At 39.5% G+C, this 22,201-nt stretch overlaps 1 protein-coding gene across 1 annotated transcript; it reads left to right on the top strand.

Moving 5' to 3' along the window:
• The first annotated feature begins 24 nt into the window (after nt 1-24).
• Nucleotides 25-20,770, top strand: LOC146432358 (uncharacterized protein F13E9.13, mitochondrial-like). The gene is made up of 7 exons (XM_085071951.1): nt 25-82; nt 272-347; nt 1,477-1,559; nt 8,040-8,220; nt 12,639-12,789; nt 14,592-14,719; nt 19,840-20,770. Exons 2-7 carry the CDS (start codon nt 275-277, stop codon nt 20,028-20,030), a joined length of 807 nt encoding a protein of 268 aa, XP_084928077.1. The 5' UTR covers nt 25-82; nt 272-274; the 3' UTR covers nt 20,031-20,770.
• The last annotated feature ends 1,431 nt before the right edge of the window (nt 20,771-22,201 follow it).

The raw sequence follows: 22,201 nt of genomic DNA, 5'->3' as shown, positions 1-22,201 counted from the left end.
AGGGCGGGGCGGGGCTGCGGGCGGGGCGGGGCCCGGACGCGGAAGCGGCGGGAGCGGCTGTCGCACGTGGCACCGCGCCGGGGTGAGCCGAGCCGAGCCGAGCCGAGCCGAGCCGAGCCGAGCCGAGCTGACGGGCTGGCCCTCCTGTCCGTAACTCGGTCCCGGTCCTGGTCCCCGGCCCGGTCCCAGTCCCGGGCAGCGGCGGGAGGCGGGGCCGCTGCCATGGCCTGCCCGGCCCTGCTCCCCTCACGCCCTCCTTCCCTCCCCGCAGGCCATGCGGCGGCCCGGGCTGTTCGGGCGGCTGAAGGCGGCGGTCGTCGGGATGGTGCACTTGGGAGCACTGCCAGGTAAGTGGCGGGAGGGCGGCACTGCCAGCGGGACCCGGACCAGGACCAGGACTAGGACCAGGACTAGGTCGCCGGTGTCACCCCTGAGCCCGGCTGCGGTCCCCTTGTAAGCCTGTCCCTTCACCGCAGCCACGGGCCCCTCATGAAGCGCCACAAGTTTGGGCGCCCCAAGTTGTAGAGGTAAAAAAGGCGAGAGACAGTTCCACATAGGGACCTGGGCTGAGAAAACAAGCGTTTGGGTTTGGTGAGCTCTGTGCTTCCAGAAGTAATGGTTAGGGTATTGCACGAATGGCGTTGGGACAGGATTTGGTTTGGATGTCCTTAGAGGTGCTGGGAAGCTCAGACAACAGGCAGGTTGTGTTCCAGCTTGGCCTCATCGCCCACCTTTCCAGGGGCTCAGGGAGAGCAGCGCTGCTTACGGCAGCCGACCTTCCCCTTGACAGGCTGGTGGTCAGAGCTCAGGGTGCCCCACGTTTTCCCAGAAGCAGTCCCCAGGCAGTATGGCCAGCTCTGCCCGTGCTGTGAAATCAGGCCAGCTAACAAAGCTGACCCACGGCTCAACAGTCTCCATTTCAGACTCCCCCAGCTTGACCTTAGAAGCCCAAATATCAGAAAAGACTCTGATCTGAAACTCATTGAACTCCAACAAAATCCATATGTGTGTATTTCTGCCATGAAGATCAGATACGGTCAACCTTTCAGATTAAAGATAGCTTTAACTGGTTTTAAACTCACTAGTGTCTAGCATAGGTATTCTATGCTGGCCTAGAGGTCAGTCTTGCCCATAGGTTGTATTGTCTGGAGCATCACTAATGCAGGGTAAATTAAGTACATGAATAGCAAGCTAAGAGCAGACCTAGTGCAACAGGAGAGTATAGCAGACATTCCTGAAATTTGTGATTGAGATTTAGGAGCTGAATGGTTACAGCAGCTCTGCCAAGCTCAGCTGAGGAAGGAGATGTCAATGTCACTAAGGCATGTCACAAGGAGACAGGGTAGCCTTTGAGCAAGTTTCCCCTGTGTGTCCCTGTTTCAGTACACCAGTCCCCATGGATGTCCTACCCAAAGCTGTTACTGTCCAAGGTTTTGGTTTGTGTATGCCCTGAGGTAAGCAGCATTATTCTTGCAGGGACACCAAGAAGTTCTCTTCCATTGACCCAGATCATTGATCAAGCTTGTCAAGAGGCAGAAGCTTACAAGGATGCTGGAGTTGTAAGTTTTGGTTTCCTTTTTCCTGTGAACACCCATTACACAAAACCACCTCTGCATAGCCAGAATTTAAACCAAGTCTATAATTCATTAAAAACATTTTAAGCCACACCCTTTAGGAAGATGCTCAAATCCAAGTCTTTTATTTCAACATAGGAAGTTGGCCTTCTAGAATACAAAAAAAACCCTAAGTATAACTTGCACCCAAAACAATTGAAAAAGCTTAGATTCAAATTGTACAATTTAAGTTGGATCAGTCAAATCAATTTAAGGGGTTAAAAATAAAAAGAAAGTGGCCTGAAACATGGGCTGTTGCTGGCATTCAAGGTCTCTGGCTGTAGAATGGTTCATCAATCCAGTCTGACAAGCAACTGTATTTTTAGCTCTGTACAAGACTCTGGTTTCCTGAGGTCATGGAGGAATGCCATGTGCACAGCTGATACTCTGCATGCACACCTCAGGAACCTGGAGGGTGCAGGATCACCCCACAGTTGTGTTTGTAACAAAACAGCACAGATAATTCAGGATCTAAAGAAAAAAAAAAGGCTTAGGCCCTTTTCTGCCCTCTCTGAGCCTTCTCTGCAGGCCCCTGGCAGCAAAGATGCCTGCTTTGCACATCCAGAAGAGCAGGCCCAAAAGGCCAGTCTCAGCCAGAGGCAAGAAGAGACTGCTGACAGAATTGCTGTTGGACCTAAAGTGGTGTAGTAATCTTCATAGGTCAGTAGATTTTAACAGGGTGTATGTCCTTTTGAAAGGTCAGATATGTTTTAAACATTTCATTACACCTTGTCTTGGGGTGTTGATGTGCTTTTTCTTTGACCTGCCCGCAGCATTATGAACATTTTCTGGTAATGTACTGATGTCCAAGCTTTGAAAATGTCTTCAGTGAACAAGCAGTCACTGCTCTGAGCTGCTGTTTTCAGTAAAACTTTATTAAGGAGCCAGTTGAAACATTTTTAATCTATAAATTAGAATGATACTTTAGAAACAGGACAAAATTGAATACAAGAGCTTAGTTTAAAGAAGACCAAGGTCAAAATGAAAGACAAGTCACACAAGGTAGGTTATGGGCAGAACACTGGTAGGGCTAAATTAGGAAAGAATGCTGAGAATAGAATAGTGGAAGGGATAAACAGCATTGTGGTAAAATGATGTTAGCCTGGTGGGCTGCAGTGCCTGTGACCCTGATGAACATGTGTGAGATGTCCACCCAGTTGGGATAGCCTCTAACTGCAAGTTTAACAGAATGAGGAAGTTTTCTTCCTTTTCATGCCTGTTGAAAGAACAGATGTGCAATAGCTCTGTATTCTGTACTGTGCCTTTATGTTTTGTTGTTACAGTATCACCATGAGGTATAACATGGTTCCATCTACATCAGAACAGTGACAAATAGTAATCTCTGTCTTCCTGTGTCAGAGGAGGTGCTTGCACAAGTAATCTATAACTCATAAAACCACTGCTCCACATTCCAGTGCCTGTTTGCCCATTTTGTTACATAATGATCACACATGGAAACCTTCAGCAGCAGGAGGAAGACACCAAATATACCTGAAGGTGAGGGAAGGTACTGAAGCAGTGACTTTCACTGCTGGCATGCACCAAGCTGGAGCAGCTTTAAGACAAGCTTTAAAATCAGTACTAACATGAAGTTTTAAGTTCCAAGTCTAACTGGTTTACCTTTTCTGCAACTGCATTGCAGTCTCTGAACTTGAATATATCTTTAAACGTACCTGTCAGATAGACAGATGAGGTGAATGCAGTCATTTCTCTACACATTTGCATAAATTCAGGGTTTATAGTTATAATTAGTCTACTTTCCTGCAGAAGTCACAAGAACATCAAGATACTTCCACACCAGTCTTCATTCTAAAGGTCTGTACAGAACAGTGTAACAGCAATATAGCAAACAAATCCTTTATTAAGGCCGTAAGTCTGAAATAATCAGGAGAGCCTTCATAAATATCAACAGGGTTGCCTAACACTTTCTGCAATTTGATTCTTTAGTTTTGTGTGGTACTTTAAGAGAAATGCAAGTTTTCATTATAGATGTTTTAGGAGCTTTCCAGCTTTTATACAGAGATCACCACTTTGTCAAACTATCCAGCTTCTGTAATGGGAATATATTTGGGTTTCTTGCTCAGAAGGAACACAGCAAAGGAACTATGAAGCTGTTTTTCTTGTGCAAGAAGAGCTAGAAGAAGGGTTTTTTTACCATAGATGTTTGTACTGACAGTGTTTCCAAGTGCTGCCTACAATAGCCTTTAAGTAGATATGTAACCATTTACTGCTATTTAGATGTTTACATATTGTCTCAAACTGCTCAAATTGGTGTTAACATTTAAAAATAAAGTATATGGTCTTGCTCACTCCATATGTGTTGCACTTGGAAGTACTTGCACTTGGAAGTATATTCAGAGTAAGGTGACTTGTCTGGCACATTCACAGCTTCACATAATGAATATGAAAGATTTGTGATATTAGAGCACAGTAATGAAAACAAGTGAGTGCTCAGTTAGGAAGCCATCTGTGCTCAAAATGTATATGCTTTGTACTTGTGTGTTGCTAAACAATGAAATTCCCCAGACAAGATTATATATATGAGGCATTATAATCCCTCCAATTTGTACCTGCTTTTCTTTAAGAAAGAGGCAAAATATATATTCAGGTTAACTTCTATTCATTCTATTCAGTCTGGTTGACATTTGTTTTGTAGCTAGAAAATAGAGCACAAGTTCCCATTTGACTGTTAGTTACTGTTCCTAACTGTAGCTACTGGAGTAGCTGACATTAAAAATAGTTGCTAGTATATGATTTACATTGATGTTTTAAAAAATATAAGAGTTTTAAGCCTATTACTCTTATAACTACAGTGATACCTGGAATTCAAAAGTGCTTAGAATTTAATAACAGTGGAGGTAGAATAAAGTAGTATTTCTGCATAAAAACATGTAGGTAGCTTTCACTTGGATTACAGAGGTTAATGTTTCAAATTTCAGCTGTATTACAGAAGAATAAAGTAGCAGAATGACTTGCCCACAGCTACCTCCTATGGTATGTGCAGGAGAACAGGAGATAGCAGCTTTCTTCTATTAAGGCAGTGATCTCCTGCTCTGCAGGTGAGTTTGTTTAAGAAGTTGCTTACACACAGCAATTAAATGCTTTGCACAGGCACCTGATTTCCTCTATAAGGGGCACATGAGGGAAGGAGGAGGAATTGCTTTGTCTTAATACACACCTGAGCCTGTATAATAACAAGGATGGTGCAACCACTCCTTCCTTTCTGGAGGAAGGAGTAGAGTTGAGCTCACAGAGGTTTGTGCTGAGGTGCACATGTTTGCAGGTAAAGCCTTTCTGTGGGGAGAAACAGTGGGGTTAAAGCTGCCCTGGGAAAAGATTATGTTAGGTATATGCTGAGTTAAAACTTGCAGTTGTTACATCAGTTGTGGTTTATAGTGTTGTTGCTGTTTTTGAGGCTTTTCTACTGTGATGTTTGTGCAGCTGAAGTGTTTTGAGAGGTCATTTTGGTAAGTGGAATAAAGCTAAGGAAATTATTGTTCTACGTAGTTAGAGAATTATTTAAGTGACCTATTTTTCAGTAGCTAGCTGTGATACGAAGGGCACTTCACATGTGTAGCACTTCAGAAGTCATTCAAAGTGAAAAGGAAATGTATTGTTTGAAATTTACTTATAATAAGGCTATTACATATAAGCAACACATAAATTATCTTAATATTCAATGGAAAAGGAACACAGAAGGTATTTGCAAGAGTTTTATCTCATACTATCTAAACAAATTCTGCTTTGGAAGATATAATGTGGAAACTGTTGCTTTAGACTTCTAAGCTATAAGCTTAGGTTCCAAGAACTTTAATTTAGCATAACTGTTTCCTTTCCCCCATTTTAATTAGCTGTCTGATAGTACTGAAGTTTGTTTCATATACATATCAATTCAGTAAACACAGAAATCTGTGGTGTTATATTTTTATATAAAATATGAAAGAAAGCTTTGACTTAATGCATCTGTAATTCAGCTTTCTGTATTGCAGAACATATGTTGTTCTTTCTTTTAATTAAACAAAGCATAACATGCAAAAGAACAGTCGGATGGTACCAAAAGAATAACACATTATTAAAGTTCTACCAAAAATATTCACTGTAACTGTGGACCTTGAGGCCATAGGAAGAGGCAGTTGCTGAAAAGTGAATATAGTAAATTTAAAGCAGGAGAGAGAAATGTTGCAGTCATCCCATATGCCTGCATTTTGAGCTGGAATTCATTCAGATGCTCTTTATGCATAGTACTATAGCTAGGGGTTTTTATAATTTATTAAATGAATTAATTCATTAATGTATCTAATGGAGTAACTTGCTTTATGCAAATCCTGAACTGATCCTGCTACTGTCATAGTAGTAGCAAGTCGTGAAAAGCTCAGTTTCACTGTGGAATTTCTGTGGAATTCTGCCAGCCCATTCTCTTGCTCTCTTTGCTGCTAGTGTGGCTCTCTAGGAGCTGAGCATCTGAAGCTCCATTCCCTGTTGCTGTTTTTCCTGTTGAGGTTGATTCTTGCCTGCCTGGAAGCTGGGGATTCAGTTTCACAGATCTGAGTTCCTGGCCCTTATGATAAGCTTGGAGTTTCCCTAATACCCAGATTTTGGAGAAGTCTGCAAATTAAAGCATTTCTAATCCAAGGGCTTCCAGTTTTTTTGGTCTCAAGGATGGTGCCTGATTTTGATGGCTCATTGCATTTTTTGGAATTTGTTTTGTTAAAGTATTACTGTTCTGCATTAATCCTTTTACCACATACAACTGTTGACCAACTTTGCATTCTTGCTTAGACTGGCCTAATATATAGGACAGGTTGTCATCTTTGTCATATGGCCATCTCCCATCACAGGTACAGAAGTGTGGATGTTACATACTGGACACAGAAACAAAGTCAAGTACATGTGTCTTGGTTGGTTGTCATATCTGTTTTTCCTGGACTGGAATTATGTAATTAAGTATGTTGGTGAATGGCACCACATACTGCAGAGGTCTGATGTGGAGTGTCATCAGGTCACCCTTTCCATTAACAGCTTGTGTCCCTTTGTTATTTAGGTAGCATGTGTTTTGTGTATTTAAATTCTCAGCTGTAAGTAATTTGGGAAAGGCGGCTGTGCCCTGGTGCAGTGAGTGTTTGTAGGTTGTGTGCTTGGAGTGACCATGTTGCTCCACTGGATTATCTCCTCCTCACTCTTCTCCATGCCCTGTGTTGGGTGTTCATTTATGATGCCTGTGGCTTAGCCTGTAATTCAGCCATTAAATGCTGACTGCATTTTATATACTGTCTTATCTTTTACTGCCAGAAGGGCTTCCACACTACAATGAAGATTAGAGAAGTGTTACATACAAAAGATTTTTTAAAAGGAAACTTTTTTTTGGTTTTCCCTTCCTGATTCTCTGTGTTATTAATAACCAAGCTGCTATGTTTAATCTCTAATTGTACTTTTTCCCAAAAAGTGTTCCTTCTATTCTTGTTCAGTTACAATATCTGTGAAAGGTAAAGCTCTCATTTTACAGGATTAAGATGCGTGATAAAACTCCAGAGAGAACAGAATTTATTTGCTATATATACAATTCGTTTGTCTATTAAACTTTTTGCATTTTTAGAATTAGCTGGTGAGAAATATCTGGTTTCTTTTCATCTTTTCACTGCAAATGCAAAATATCAGGCGTGGAATATGTTTCAACGCTATACTTTTACTCTAGTTATTAATCCTTTACAAAATTATACATGATCTGCAGTTTTTGAAAACTTTTTGGTATATTGTATACAATGATTGGAAAAGTACACAGTATCAGGTAATGTACAAATTGTATCATCAGAGTATTTTATCATTGCTTCATTGTTTGCTAAGAGTATGTCCATGTGGATGAAGAGGTATAATAGCTAATAAATAGCATTATCTTCCTTCCAGTAATTCCGAATATGGAATGGGAGAAACATCAGTAGTTAGTATTATGGCATTTGGCACAATAATAATCAAACAAAAATTCCTTTATTTATCCAAAATAACACTTATTTTCTGACGTTAATTGAATTGAAAATTGCCCTGATTGTCTCAGAGTCCTCTGTTATCCAAACATACTCAATATCCTGTATTCCCCTTGGATAATTGAAGTTTGACTTTACACTATTTTTAATGAGGTATAAGATTTAACTCATTTGCCTATAGTTCACATTTTAGGATGGATCAAAGGAACTCAAATTGATGAATGTATAATTAAAATCGCATTTATTTTTCTTCATGATTTCCCTGCAAATACCATGCTGTCGATGAAAGCACTTTTATAAGTGCTTGTGTGCATCAAATGCATCAACACAACTTGCTGTAGATAATCCTTCCTTTGAAGGCAAACTGAGACACACTTGTGTGTCTTAATACACAATAATGGTAAACTAGCTGTGTTTTTAAGCTCCGTTTTTACAATTGTTTCCCCAGGATGGCTTGCTGGTGGAGAACATGCACGACGTGCCGTACACAGTGTGCCCGGGCCCAGAGGTCACTGCAGCCATGGCAGTGGTCAGTGCTGCTGTGAGACAGAGCTGTCCCCGTGTCCCCCTGGGGGTGCAGGTGCTGTGTGCTGCCAACCAGCAGGCAATAGCCATTGCTCTGGCTGCAGGTAATGGAAAGGGCTCCTCTGGTGTTCCTGCTGCTGCTGTGGCCTTTGCTCTCTGTGAACTGTGCCTTGTGCTGGCATAGATACTGTGCAAGACAAGATGTGGAAAGCTCACCCTGAAAAAGCAGCAATTAGATTTTGAGAAAGATGCCTGCTTGATTAGAATAGATGGTACTTGTGCACTGCTTCAGTTGGAGGCTGCTAAAAATCCCAAGGCTGCTGCCACAGCTTTCTATGTGAAACCTGTCTAAATATAATGATTAGTTTAAATCTACTCATGTCTAAAAGCCACCTTTGGTGTAACTCTTACTTACTTCAGTTATCTTATATGTGAAGATCAGTTTAACCCACGGTGGTTAGGCATCCTGTTTCAGCATCTAATTATATGTTGTTGCTGCTACTGTTATCCATTAAAACTAAGTTTTCATTGTCTTTTTTTAATGAATGGGTAGAATGAAGCTTTTTATATAATGACAAAAATTGAGTGTACAGATAGCCAAAGTACTTAAAATTAAATTGCATTTGGGGGAATTAAATATAAATTAATCTATCTTTATTGCAAGAATCCTAGACTTGCTAAGCTTCCTGCTCCTACTGTTTGCTGAAGCAATTTTAGTTTCTCATATGTAACCCTCCATGATGTAAAGACGAAGGCTGGCTTAATACGGAAAGCCTGTACTTCCTAAATTCATAAATTGAGGGTTAATGTGTATTTTTGCCTGAATTGACTGTCATTGTGGTAAGGCTGCACATTTTAGCATGTACAGATTTTACAGAGCCAGGCAGAAGATGCTGGTGGTAACTGGAAGCCATACTTCAAGGAAAATCATGTAGGTTTACCTATCTGCAGAGGCAGTTTTCATTATGCTGAATATGTTCTAAAAGTTTTAAATTCTTGTTAATCAGTGAGTTTTCAACTGAGATTTCTTTTGTGAGCTTTAAAAGCAGATGTTGCCATTTTCAAAGTATCTAGCCAAGCTGACAAAACCTAATTTTTATTGCTGCATCAGAACCTCTATGAAAACCTAAAATAAAATGGTAACAGATTCCAGTTTTAATTTTTAGAGGTTGCTGCATGCGGGACACTTGAGGTACATAGGTGCTTGGAAAAATAGTACACACCCCATTTTTAAAAGCAATCCTTAGAGGAGCAAAAATCATCACTAAATAAGGGATACAGTCTGGGAACAATATATTTGTCTTCTTTGCAATTATTAATGAAGGGGAGAATTCCTGGAGGGCTTGGGTTTTGCTCAGCTCTACTACTGTTCTGCACTATTTCCTCTGTAACTGGAGAACACCAACCAGCAAGGGCCTGTGTTTAATGCATTTCATTGCACTTCTCTAAAAATGATTGTCTCAAGTTCACTGAACAGGAAAGCAAAAAGAAAATCACTTTAAGCAAAACCATAGTAAAGTGGGTACTACTTTGTAGGTAGCAAATCTTTGAATGTTTTTTCTTTAGCAACTTAGTCATGATTTTAATGTCAATACAATTTTAATAGGCAGTTATTAATAAAGCAAATCCTGTATGCTTTCACTACAAAAATAACTTGCTGAAGGTGTTTTAGATAAAAACCATATGTAGCATCTTTTGCCTACTATACAGTCATTTCATTTTCCCTGTGGAAATCCCTGTCTTTGGTAGGAGTAACTGTTCTGAAGAGAGCCACCCAGGGAATTTATAGCTGGTCTCTAGGAGAAGGTAATGATTTTATTTTGTAAAGGGTAGGGTGAAATCAGCAAGTCTGCAGTGTGACTAGCTTCAGCAAGGACTGTAGGGTCGTGTTCCTGGGTAAGCCTGGGTCACTCATCATCAATCAGGGCTCAGTTTTTAAGTTTGTCTTCTCTCATCTTGTAAATTTAGAATAAAATGGTTCAGTTGGAAGGGACTTTAAATAGTCATCTAAACTGCATCTCCACCTGAAGCTGCCCCTTTTCCTTTAAGAATCAAGTTACTGAAATTCCAGTTGTGAATTAGTCTTCATCAATAATGATGACACAGTCAATAGCTGATAAATGGGGCTTCATATCAGGAGATATCCCAGATACCTCCATGGCTTTTGTAAGTGCGGCGTTACTGTCTGAGACCATTCTTTTCTCTCTCCCACCAGCAGAGTGGGAATTCACTTGCTATAATCCATGAGTCAATGCTCCTCTAAAAGTTCTATTTATTAGTTTTCATTGGAAATTCCCTGGCCTTGTTTTCCAGTAAGACTACAAAATGTGTTGTTCCCGTATAAGTCAGAAATGGGACTGCCTATTAACTATTCAACGGCTATTACTTTTCAACTTGCCAAATGTGAAAATAAGCAGTAGTATCATTCTCACAATTTTATGAGCATAAAAATGAATTCATTAGCAGAATCTGATTATGGCTTCATAAAACAGAAGGGTAATGATATGGTGCCTGGACCTATTACACTTGGTTAAAGTTTGTATTTTCATGGCCTCCAAAAACCCAGATTGAGAGTACAGCCTTGTTAAACGAAGTACAATCCTAATGTTTAGAAGAAAGTCTTACATTATTAAACTAAGGAAACACAATTGAAGCATCAACAAACAAGGTGTAAGCAATGCCTTCAATAAATGGAATTGCTCTATGAATACCCCATGTCCTAAGTTAAACTCTGATTGCTGTGAAAGCATGACATGTCTCTAGGCTCATCCATAGTCTTACGATTAGAGAAATAATTTTTCTTATTTAACTCTGAATTGTACTCTAAGCTTGGGCAATTTAAATAGAAGCTACAGCTTTTGTTGCTAGCTGTAGAAATCTCAGTCTAGCTGTTTACAGTGTGTTTATTACCCAATGCCTACAAGTACCTGCAATGGTACTTGTGGCACACTCTTGTCTTTGGATCCTGAGAATACTCCATGCTTTGCACCCGCTAATCTCAAGGCACAGGACAGCTTGCATTTGATTTGGCATCCATCTGTGATGTTTCTTGTTAGCTGGAGTCTGTGTTGCTAAGCAATACAGGCTCTTCTCTATCAGGCGTAAGCGTCTGTTTCTGCAACTTCAGGGCTTTTGGAATGAAACTGAAATTTTAAAATAAACAGACACCTTGTCATTTGGTAAATAAATTTTCAAGATCATTTATGTTTATAGTTGGAATGTGCTAAGGTGATGCCTCTGTTGCCTAATCAGTTCTCTGGTGGGTGGGATTGCATTCTTGATGACTGTTTCCACATGCATTGCTTTCCTTTGTAAGATGTCAGCTCTAATTAAATGTGCATCTGACTCCAAAGCTGGAGCAGTAGCAGAGCTTCAGAAGGGCTTGGAAGACGCCTCCAAAGCAAACTGGAAGAACAGTAAAACTGCACAAGATGAGTGCAGAGCTTTTATGCAGATGTGTAGAAGAGGCAGGTTTGAAGAGACAGGTTCAAGGCTATGAAAGACACAAGAGAAGTGGGGAATGCAATAAGGAAGTCAGAATTCAATCTTGTGCCTCACAGCTGAGGGTTTATTCCACTGTGGTCCAAGACTTCAGTATTACAACAGAGATATTTCAAGGCTGTGGAGGGGGTCCCTGAATGTCACTGAATGGGCTGTGTGAAGTAATTACAATTCATAACCTCCTTCTTCAGTATCCATCCCACAAAACCTTCCTAGCATGGAAACTTAATGGATATGGTGGAACTAAGACATGGCAGAATTGATGGTTGGAGTAAAGTGGAAAATGTTTGACTCTTTCTAAGCCTTTGGCACAGCTCTAGAAGCAATTTGTTGATTTGGTGCTGTGTAGGAGCCACATGCTGCACTCAGAAGGAGTCATGTGGGTTGCATATAAGATGTTTCAGGCTGTGTTTTCTTACCTAATTTCCTAAAGAAAGATGACAGTGCTATTCCTCTGTGTCCATGGCCTTGATGCTTTTGACCTGATGGTCAACTTCAGTCATATTTAACAGGAATAGATGTCAGAAAAGCAGTAATACAATGAAAAGAGTTTCTGGAAAGAGGGAAGAGATGCAAGTTAATGACCCTTTTTGGAGAGAAAGCATGTCATTAGGATAAAGGAGCTGTGTTTTGACCCACCTGCTCCTCTGCCTAGCACATTGTGGAAGGAGGCAGGGCAGGGTGTGCAGCTGCCTGTTCTGAGCCACACAAGAACAGAGTGTTTGAGAGAGAGAGAGAAGGGAACCAGGGGCTGGGGGAAAACTAGTGGGGCCACTGGGAGAGGTGGGAGCTGAAAGCAGTGAGAAGGAAAAAGTCAGAGAGAATAGGGGTGAAAATAAAGAATATAAAACTTGAAAATATGGCAAAGCGAGGCTGGTTAGTCCTAGAGCAGGTGAAACAGCCTATTTGATTGTTGGGATCAAATAGGAAGGGCAGTAAGGTGGATTTTCATTTGGTTTTGGTGTTTTTATTTTCCAGTTCTCAGATTTAGCTAAAATGTTGCTTTTTTGCTTTTTTTGAGGACTTGATTTTATCCACGCTGAAGGGTTTGTGTTTTCTCATGTGGCTGATGAAGGAATCATAAATGCCTGTGCAGGTGACCTGCTACGATACAGAAAACACATTGGAGCAGAGAACATTCAGATTTTTGCTGATATTAAAAAGAAACATAGGTGAATACAAGCAAAATTTTATGTAAATATGAATATAATCATGATCTTATATTTTTCTCTATTTTCTGATTTATTTTTTTTTTAATGTCAATTTTCTTTCAGGACAGTTAATCATACAGGGAGAAGTTTGGTATTTAAGCACTGCCTTGCAGTGATATTAGGGGATCTATTTAAAAATAAATTTGCACCTGTAAGTTGCAGGTTGCTGTATCTGTGAAGTTTGTAATTGTTTAGCCTTCAGGGTTGAAGAATGCCAACTGTAAAAGCCTTGCATCTGCTATTGAGACTTTGCATGCATGTGTATATGTCTGTTATGTTTAAAGAAGTTTTGTTTCTGAAAGTTAGGCATCCAGGGTTATTTTTTAGTTACATAGGCAGTTGCCATATAAAAACATCCAAATGGTAATATTTTGGCATTTTAAAAAGCTATTCTCTTTTTTCTCCTTCCTGCCAATAATACTGATTTCTGCTACTTAAATCAGTGCTGTCTGTGTAAGGGTTATGTTCTATGATTATCAAACAGAAGGAACTTATGACAGATGAATCCAGTTTCTTTTCTGCTGATACTTTATCTTACCTGTCACATGGTGCTTTCAGCTATTTAGATGTCACTCTTAGGTTTGGTTTTTTCCCCAGAAGAACTGCTCAAGTGCTATGTATTATACATGCTAAATAACCTAATTAAAATGTTTGTGTGTAGTATGTGAGCAATCATGAGAATAATCAAGTTTGGAAGGTCTTAAATATCTAATAAGCAGGTAGTAAATTTAAAAAGAGAAAGGAAACAATGCAATGTGGTCAAATGAAGCTTTCCAGGTCCTTTCAGAGCAGTTTCTTTTGGATGATTTTTCTATGTATATATGTATATAAAAATGAAAATACATTGCATTAGACTTTCTGCAAAAGAAATTGATTGCATCATGTCTTTTTTTTTCTTAGTCTTGACAATCGATGAATTGATATTTGGATTATACTTCCCATTGTTCAAAGGGTTTGCCTTTTAAGAAAGGAAAAGAGTTTTGTGTTTTTTCAGGCAGAAACATAAGCTCAGAAAGAAATGCTGAAGGACTTGTTGGTTGAGCTTTTTAGTGTAGAAAAATACACCTGCCACTAAGAGCTGCTATGCTGCTGTTCCTTAAATGAGGAGAAACTGTTCTTGTGCCATCACCACTCAGCAGTGCAACATGTTGGCCATAGCTGTTATTTTCTATTTAAATAGAGAAACAACAGTGTTGGATGTTCAACCAGCAATGGCTGGAATTCTTTCCAAGTTTGGGACCACATAAATTAATAGCTGCTATTGCTATATGTTTCAAAGTGTGTCACCCATACATCAAAGCCTGCTGTTGAACAGCTGGGATGCTGGTGTAATTGATGTTTGTAATTGCTGTGTAAGATGATTCCTGTGGTTATATCATAGGTATTAACTATACTTTCTGTTAGTTGGACTTGTGGAGGTTGTTGATTCTGTCCTAGGCAATAGGATCTGATTTATGAATGAGGGCACATCCACAACTCCCACTTGAAGTCAGAGAGCTCTGTGTGCTCAACACTCCTGCAGTACAGGTGCTCGACATGTAAGCAGCTGTCTCAATTGACACTTGGTGGTTCACACTTAGCACTCGCTCTCCAGAGACAGGAGACCCAGAGCAGGAACCGATCAATTCCAGCACTCTGATGGAAAAGGGGCTTTTTAACTCCCATTTGGGTTGCAATGTAAAGCAGGATCTCTGGGGTTTTGCCAGGGGCAGGGAGGGCAGCAGGGTGGGTGCCCCGGTGTGTAACAGGCTCTGTTCCTGCAGTGCTCACGCCCTGACGGCCGATGTCAGTGTGGCTCAGACCGCGGCTGCTGCCCAGCTGTTCCTGGCTGACGGCGTGGTGCTGACTGGCACGGCCACTGGCCACCCTGCGGACCCCCAGCAGCTGAGAGGTGAGAGCTGGGACACCCAGCCTGGGCATTTGTGTAGGGAGAAATTAGAGATTCACTGCTCCTTAAGGGGGAAAAAAATAAGGAGGAAGGAGAAGAAACTCTCACTGTGATATCTGATTTGATACAGCAGAACTAATGCATATGAGGTGTTACTCAGATGGGCTCTGTGTGATATGTTTCTATGCAGCAGTTTGGCAGGACAAAAATGGCAGTTGTTCCAAGCTTTTATGACGCTGATTGATGCTGATGCTTAAAGAAAATACTGTTTCATTTCTAAAAAGCCCTAATATAAGAAGAAGCTACTCTATAGCTCTAGAAAACCAACCGTACTAAAACTAGCCATATTAAACTAACTATAAATCTTTCAATTGAAGAGTTCAGTGTTTTTGACAATGAAAATGGAATTCCTGCAAGAAAAGGGGCATTTTGATAAGGCAACATTCCAAACATTAATACCAAGGCAAGTACTGCTTGGAAAATTTTCAGAAAGAATACAAGTTCATTGGTAGACAGGAAGATATTAACATCAAAATAATTTTTAAATGGTGTGGACTTTTTATCGAGGGAAACTTGTTTGACCTATGAGTTCTGACCTTTGCAAAAGTGCTATGATTCCTGATATTTTTATATTGGCATAAGTTTGAGCTGTGTTCATGAAACTGTATTGCTCCCATGCTAGAATTAAAGTTCTATCATGGGGACAGTTAATTTTCCTCACTAATTTTAATTCAGATTAATGGCTTGAATTTGAATGTCTCACTATATAAAATAAAGTGTGTTAGGTAAAGTAAAACCTACAAAAAAAATACGCATTCTAACTTGGCATGTTTTGAAGTTCCAGTGCACTGTGTTGTATTACACTTAAGTTAGCAGATCAGGGTGAAAAACGTGCCTTACTTGCCGTAGATAACCTGGACCTCAAACATCTTTTGAAATAACATGAAATCAGTCAGTGTTTTCAGGGCTTTATGTATATCACCCATGCCATTTAAAATGAATGTTGAACTTGTCAAAATGGTTCTTATTTCATATTAACTTTTTTGCCAAAAAACAGATTATGAATTACTGTGCCTCAGTCACCAATGTTAAAAAGAAAATGATGGCATGGTGTGAACACTGAGCCTCTTTTGGTACAGTAAATTAGAAATGATACATGGAACAGGTGATACTGGAAGCTAAGCCTGCTTTAGAGACTGCAAAATTTTGTTAATGTAGAAATCCATCCTTATCTGCAGTTAATGTCCCCATTGCTATTAATGCAGATTAAATAATTTTAAAAAAATATTTGATAATTCTTTGGGCAGAATTCTAGGTTAAATTCTGCTTTCACATATGCACATGCAACTTCCATTGATTTCCTGCATCAGAGAGCAAAATCTGACTTGTAGGCCCAGAGGTATTTTTGTCACAGGACCCCAACCAGACAAAACCATAGCTTCTGCTTTTCTTTCATGTGAACAAACATGTCAGTCTCTGTCTCCTTCTCTTTCTGGGTCCAAAGAACAAAATGAATCAGAGTTGGCAGCTGTAATGAAGTACACATTAATTCTGTGTTTGGATTTGTGTTATGAAAGCAAGAGTGTGCAGATCATGGGTTTATTGTACTTAGATCACAGCATTTTGGATGTTAGCAGGCCCTCTCATGAGAAAGATGTCTTAAAACAGTTAAGAGAAGAACTTAAAAATCAATATTCCGCAGTATAAGGAAATGACAAATTAGGCATATCTATGTCAGGAGATTCTTTAAAGGGATCAGATATACAATCTACAAAGTTGGTGTTGATGTGAATGAGATTTTGCATTTCAGGAATTTATGCAGCCCTGGCAGTGCCGTATTACGGTGATACAATTGGGCACCTTTCATCACACTGCAAAGCAGCTCTTGAAAGCAGAGCTGAGAGACAGATGAGATTTTTGTCATGTCTCTTTTTCGGCTTTGTTGTGCAGTAATGTAGAAGTGGTTTTGCCTTTGTGTCTTTGTGTAGAATTGATTGATTTGTGATGGGCTGTGGGAAGTGTTTCCCTGTCAAGCCAGAGATCTGTGTTCAGTCAGGTTTTGTTTGCAGTTTGTGTCGCTGCCTTCTCTAGGCTGGCAGGCTCTGCTCCAGGGCTGCCTGGGCACTCTGGGGCACCAGAGGTCAGTGGAGTACAAGATCTGAAAAATCAGGCTTCACGTTGTTAAGGAGCAAGAATTTTAGCTGAGCGTTTTGAATTGCAGTTCATTAATAAACCATCTTTTCATTTAAGAGGTTATAGAAGTTCCAGTTTGCTGCCTTGTGCAATGCTTTTTAGTTGGATGTGTGAACCCATCAGGTTTTTTTCTTTGCTATAACTGCTGAAATACCTGCTTTGCATTCAGCTTGTATTTTGAGTGACCAAAGCTTTGTATAATGACTGCTCAGTTATCTCTTTGAACAAAACAAAGTGTCTCAGCTGAGTAACCAGTGGAAAACAGGTACATTATGAAATCCAACAGCTGGCTGTGACTGTCACCTCCTTAATTACTGTTCATAAAGGGCCTCAAGATGACTTACCTGCTCATCTTTTGATGGTCAAAATAGAGGCTGCTGCCTTTGTGGTACCCTCAGAGATAGAAAAAGTACTGATCACTCACGTCTCCTGTTTAAGCCCTAAATTTAATGACAGAGAAAAAGTCCTTTGAATTAAAAACCTAAAATGTGTTAGAGTGGAGCATTACCATAAACATAGTGTTGTGTACGGTACAGTGATCACTGCAATGAAAAAGCTGTTAAAGAAGAGTAGTCGAGCAAGTTATTGGCACACTGGTGCTTATTTTTACGCTGCTCTTCGCCATTGTTTTCAAGCTAGGAGCACTTGGCCTTTATTTCATGAAACTTGTGCATACCATAGTTCAAATGCTTTCATTGTGCTTTGCAACCAAGCACGATTTCATTGGGTTTTAGTAAAGACCTGCGTGCAGCCTGTGCTGCCACAAGAAAGAGCACAGTGCCCTCTAGTTACAGTCCACTGGAACAGAGAAATCTGTGTAAACTTCAGGGTCTTGTTACTGTAAGATCATAAAATTGTCTCCCTTTTCTCACTGTGTCAAAAAAATAATCAGAAAAAGAACACCAGGAAAGCTGAGGGGTTTGAAGCAAAACTCTGTGTTTAGAGACATTTTGACAGTGACTGAGCATTGCCATACAAAAGCACATCTCACTGCTGCTGCTTTATTTTCTTTTACAGGTTAGAATTTGTATTAGTACAGCCAATAGATAAATCACCTTCTACTAATCAACTTTAGGCCTTGATGTGCTTGGAAAGGACTTAAAAGTAGCATCTGTAGCATACTTAATGAGGTAACACATCTCACTGCATACTGAGCACTCCCTTTGCCATTCTTCACATTGTCATTCTGAATAAATCTCCAGCCCAGGAGATGTGTGTGCACTCCATGTGTCATGTGTGGATCGCAGCAGCACTTGATACCTTCCCACTTTGGAAGGCTTTGGGGTGTTTTGGAGTTTCACATCAGTCTCATGTTTCACTGGGTTTTTCCCTTTGCCTAGCAAGGCTGAGCTGTTGTCCCAGACCCTTGTGAACATGCTCTGTTTAATTATTTGGCTGTTTTTCCTGCTGATGTGAAATAATTATGAAACAACTCCGCACTTGTTGTAAGAGCAAATATTGACTTGAAGCCTGATTCCTCTGGGGATTCAGTCAAGTACTGTCACAAATCTGTGGTCAGATGCACCTTAATCGTGCATTGGTATCAATGTAAAGCAGATATGATATTCCTAAGAGCATATAGGTACTATATAAATTTCAGATTTTTTTTTTTTCGAACGCGGTATCAGTAATAATGCTATAAGTAACTAGAAATTACTTATTTTGTTGCTGTAAGCAGAATTACTAAGAATATCAAATATGCATAGAAATAACTAAAGTTTTAATCATATGTGCATGATCCATCTGATTTGTTTTACCTTTTCAGGAAGGGCTGTGTTGAATGGTTTTATTTTTGTGTTAAAATCTTTTTAAGAAGGAGTTATTGTTCCTAGATGGAAAAATGGGAGTGCATGTGACCTAAAAAGAGATTCAAGAGCATTTTAATTGATCCCCTTTCTTCAGTGAAGTAGGAAGGTGATAAATAATTAGTCTTCCCTGAAGCATAATTAATAAGTTAGGCTTCTGATGAAACTTCATTTAAACAGTGTTTTGAAGCAGACTTTTATTTGTTGCATGTGTGCTTTCCCTAGTCACCTCAAGCTATAACCACCTTACCATCAGCTTATTACTAATTAAGCCAATTTATATGTTTTTAAAGGTCAGAAATAATGGCTCACAACATTCCTCTAAGGGGTGAAGCATCCAGTCCTATGAGTCACTCTTAGGATGGTCAGTTTGAAATAAAATTATGAGAAGGATGCTTTAGTAATTCTTGAAGTGGGATTTTTTCTTCTTCCAGAGCTAGCACTGACCCAGGTTCTGCAGAAAATATTGTAATAACATTTCCTTTATCTATGGGAAACCTTTCCATGCTCAAATAACCATCTCTTTTTGGGTTTATTCTAGAAAATGTGAATGCTGGTAACTGAGCCATAGTTTCTGCACAGTTGGGTCTGTCAGACACACACATTTCACAGTGTTTCACCTGACCCATGGGCTGAAGTCCACCCCTGTGCCCTGTCTAGTATTTTGAGCCTTGGTTTTGTCTGTTTCTCCTTTTGAAACCAGGTAAAAGATCAGATGATTAAGTAACACTATACAGGAAAAATAAGTGGCTTTTTTGTTCCATTGTCATCCCTACCTGCTGATAAAGACCACTTCACTTTCTGGCTTTTGCTTTGTGGAAAACTAGCTGAGCTGTCAGTGGTGCCTGTATGATCCCTTCTCTTTCATACAAGAAAATATAGGAAGCATTCCAGACAACAGAATGCAAAAAGTGAGATTTTCTTTTTCTTCTTAAGAGCTGTTTAGAGCTAAATGTTTTTTTTCCTAGAGAACTTGTTTAATTCTGTAGTAGGAGTAATAAATACCATGATCACGAATTTCTCAATAACTTCCTTTTTGTGTTGAAAAACTAGGTAAATTAGAGTCCTTATGGAGAGAGTTTCGAAGACTGGAATTAACCCTGATTTTGTTTTTCTACTCCTCAGAGGTTAAGCATGCTGTGAAGATTCCTGTGCTGGTTGGGTCTGGAGTGACTCTGGAGAATGTGAAGGATTACCTGGATGCAGATGCTCTAATAATTGGTTCGTATTTCAAGAAAGAAGGATATTGGGCAAATGCTGTTGATCCTGACCGAGTAAAGAAATTCATGGACCACATAAGTAAACTGAGGGAATGAGTTTGTCAGCAAACACTCTCTGTTTGTGTGTGTTTGTAGAAACACAGTGTGGTGCATCCTACAGAATTAAAGCACAGTTGTGTGACTGAATGGCAAATAACATCAAATAAAAATGCACATCATCTCCATAACTAGCTGGGAAGCATGGTGGCACAATGACCTGGTGGTGGTTCTAGGCAGCACATTTCTGTGGTGTTCAAAGCTGCTACCAATGGAAAGCCAAGGCTGAAATCTTGTGTGAGATACTCTCTCCTATAAGTAAAACGCTTATGGAGTTGAAGAATTTTTAGAAAATGTTCGTCACAGGTGAGCTGAGTTCTGTTTTGCCTTTAAGTACAATAGGATGCCCTAAGTTTACAGCTAAAAGTGTTGTAAATTGGACAAGTTAATTAGCCTTGCAGTTTCCCCATCTGTAAAATGATGATAATAGCACCTACATCACACAGGGGGCTGTAAGACATCATGAAGGAAAGAATGTACAGCACTTTCATCTCTTCAAATGGAGGGCTCTTTTAAAGTTCAAGATCATTATTTTTTCATTAGAATTGTGTATTTATACAATTGCTACATTTTTGTAATACCACACAAAAATTTAAGATAATTGGGATATTGATTTACTTACAATACTTATTAGAGAATAAATGTAAATATTTAATTACATTTTAAGTAGATTTGGAATGTAGTCAAAATGCTTTTGCAAAATTTGGAAATTTTAATAAAGGTTTATTATTTTTCAGCAAGCACCTGCAGCTTTGTACCTTTCCAGACTAGTATTAGTGAAGTAAAAAACTTTCTTGGAATTCACAGGATATTATTACAATAGCAACCTTTCTACCAAAGCCACAGGTAAACACAGATTTTTATTTCTCCTGTAAAATGTAATTTTTCCTGTAAAACATTACAGTCTCCCTGTGTATGTTGTAAGAGATTCTCCTCAAATTTGATCTTTTAGCTCTAAAGAATCTTAAAAGAACCCAAGGAATACCTGTTATGTCGTGGCTGCATAAAATGTTGGGACTGGGAGCTAAGTTTGTCCTCTGGGATTTCTCTCTTTCCTTGACGCATACACATCACTAATGAAAGTTAAATTGTAGATATCAAAGCAAGAATACAGACATGGGGTTTGTGTCAACTGGCAAAGCACCCTTGCTTCTCTGAGCAAAAGATACATTGTCCTTCCACAGACAAAAAGATTTTCAAGGTATTTAGTTTTGTTAAAACAATGGTGATTCCAGAACATCACAGGATGAGATTGTTTTCAAAGAAACTGCTGCCTGTTGTCAAAAGTCACATTCAGCACTCTGAATGTGAGAATTATCTGTTACCAGTGTGTTTCTTGAATTTTTTTTCTACTTACTCACATCCTAAAAACTCATCCTGAAACTCAGATGCATTTTCATCTGACTAAAAGGAGGGGGTGAGAGTTTCTTCAGTGCTGTCTGCAAGGTCTGAAGGCAGTAATGTTACACATAGTATTTTGGTAAGACAGAAGCCTCAGTGAGTTGGTGTAATACTCATAGCATGCACTGAATACTGCAGACAGCACTTTGACTGCCAGGATTTCATTTAACACACCACCATGTAATACTTGTGGAAGGAACAGGCCATAATTTGAGTCTGTGTTCTTACATAAGAAAGGTAAGTGCAGAATTTAGGGAGCAAAAGTAAAGGAAAGCTGATTTTCAAGCCTGAAAATGTGACTGATCACCAGCTCTATATCATTCTTTGTGCCAGAAGTATTTGTCTAGCAGCATCAAGCATCTGCTTGCCTGTTTCACACAGATGCTGTAAGTAGAATTTGACCTTTTGTTCGGCAAGTGTCTGAATATTTAACGTGAAAATATTAAGTTATCAGAAAGGCTGACTCTTTTGGGAAGACTGTTCAATTTTTATACAGCCCAAGTTGTTAAAGTACTTTGGAGCATGAACAACTTCAGAGCAGAACAAAGCAGGCAGTGCTAATGTGTAGAAACTCCAGAAGTAAATAACAGCTGTTCAAGAAGACTTCTATTAAATATGTATTAATTAACTTGAAGTGCATCACTTAAATATGTGAAGAGATTATCTTGTGTTAATTTACATTAAAACACACAGCACTTGTTAGCCTCATCACACTACCCTAAGTATATCCTAAGCTATCACCTCATCTTACACTGAGCGTTTTGTTGGGT

Source organism: Lichenostomus cassidix, chromosome 11, assembly GCF_008360975.1.
Source record: "Lichenostomus cassidix isolate B80296 chromosome 11, HeHo_3.0, whole genome shotgun sequence".
NCBI lineage: Eukaryota > Metazoa > Chordata > Aves > Passeriformes > Meliphagidae > Lichenostomus > Lichenostomus cassidix.
This window is presented reverse-complemented; position numbering and strand designations above follow the sequence as displayed.

What these genes read in the sequence shown, in the direction of transcription:
- LOC146432358 (XM_085071951.1), top strand. Translation starts at nt 275, where the DNA reads ATGCGGCGGCCCGGGCTGTTCGGGCGGCTGAAGGCGGCGGTCGTCGGG. An exon ending in GATATTAAAAAGAAACATAG is followed by an intron (nt 12,790 to 14,591) that starts GTGAATACAAGC and finishes CTGTTCCTGCAG; the next exon opens with TGCTCACGCCCTGACGGCCG. An exon ending in GGACCCCCAGCAGCTGAGAG is followed by an intron (nt 14,720 to 19,839) that starts GTGAGAGCTGGG and finishes TCTACTCCTCAG; the next exon opens with AGGTTAAGCATGCTGTGAAG.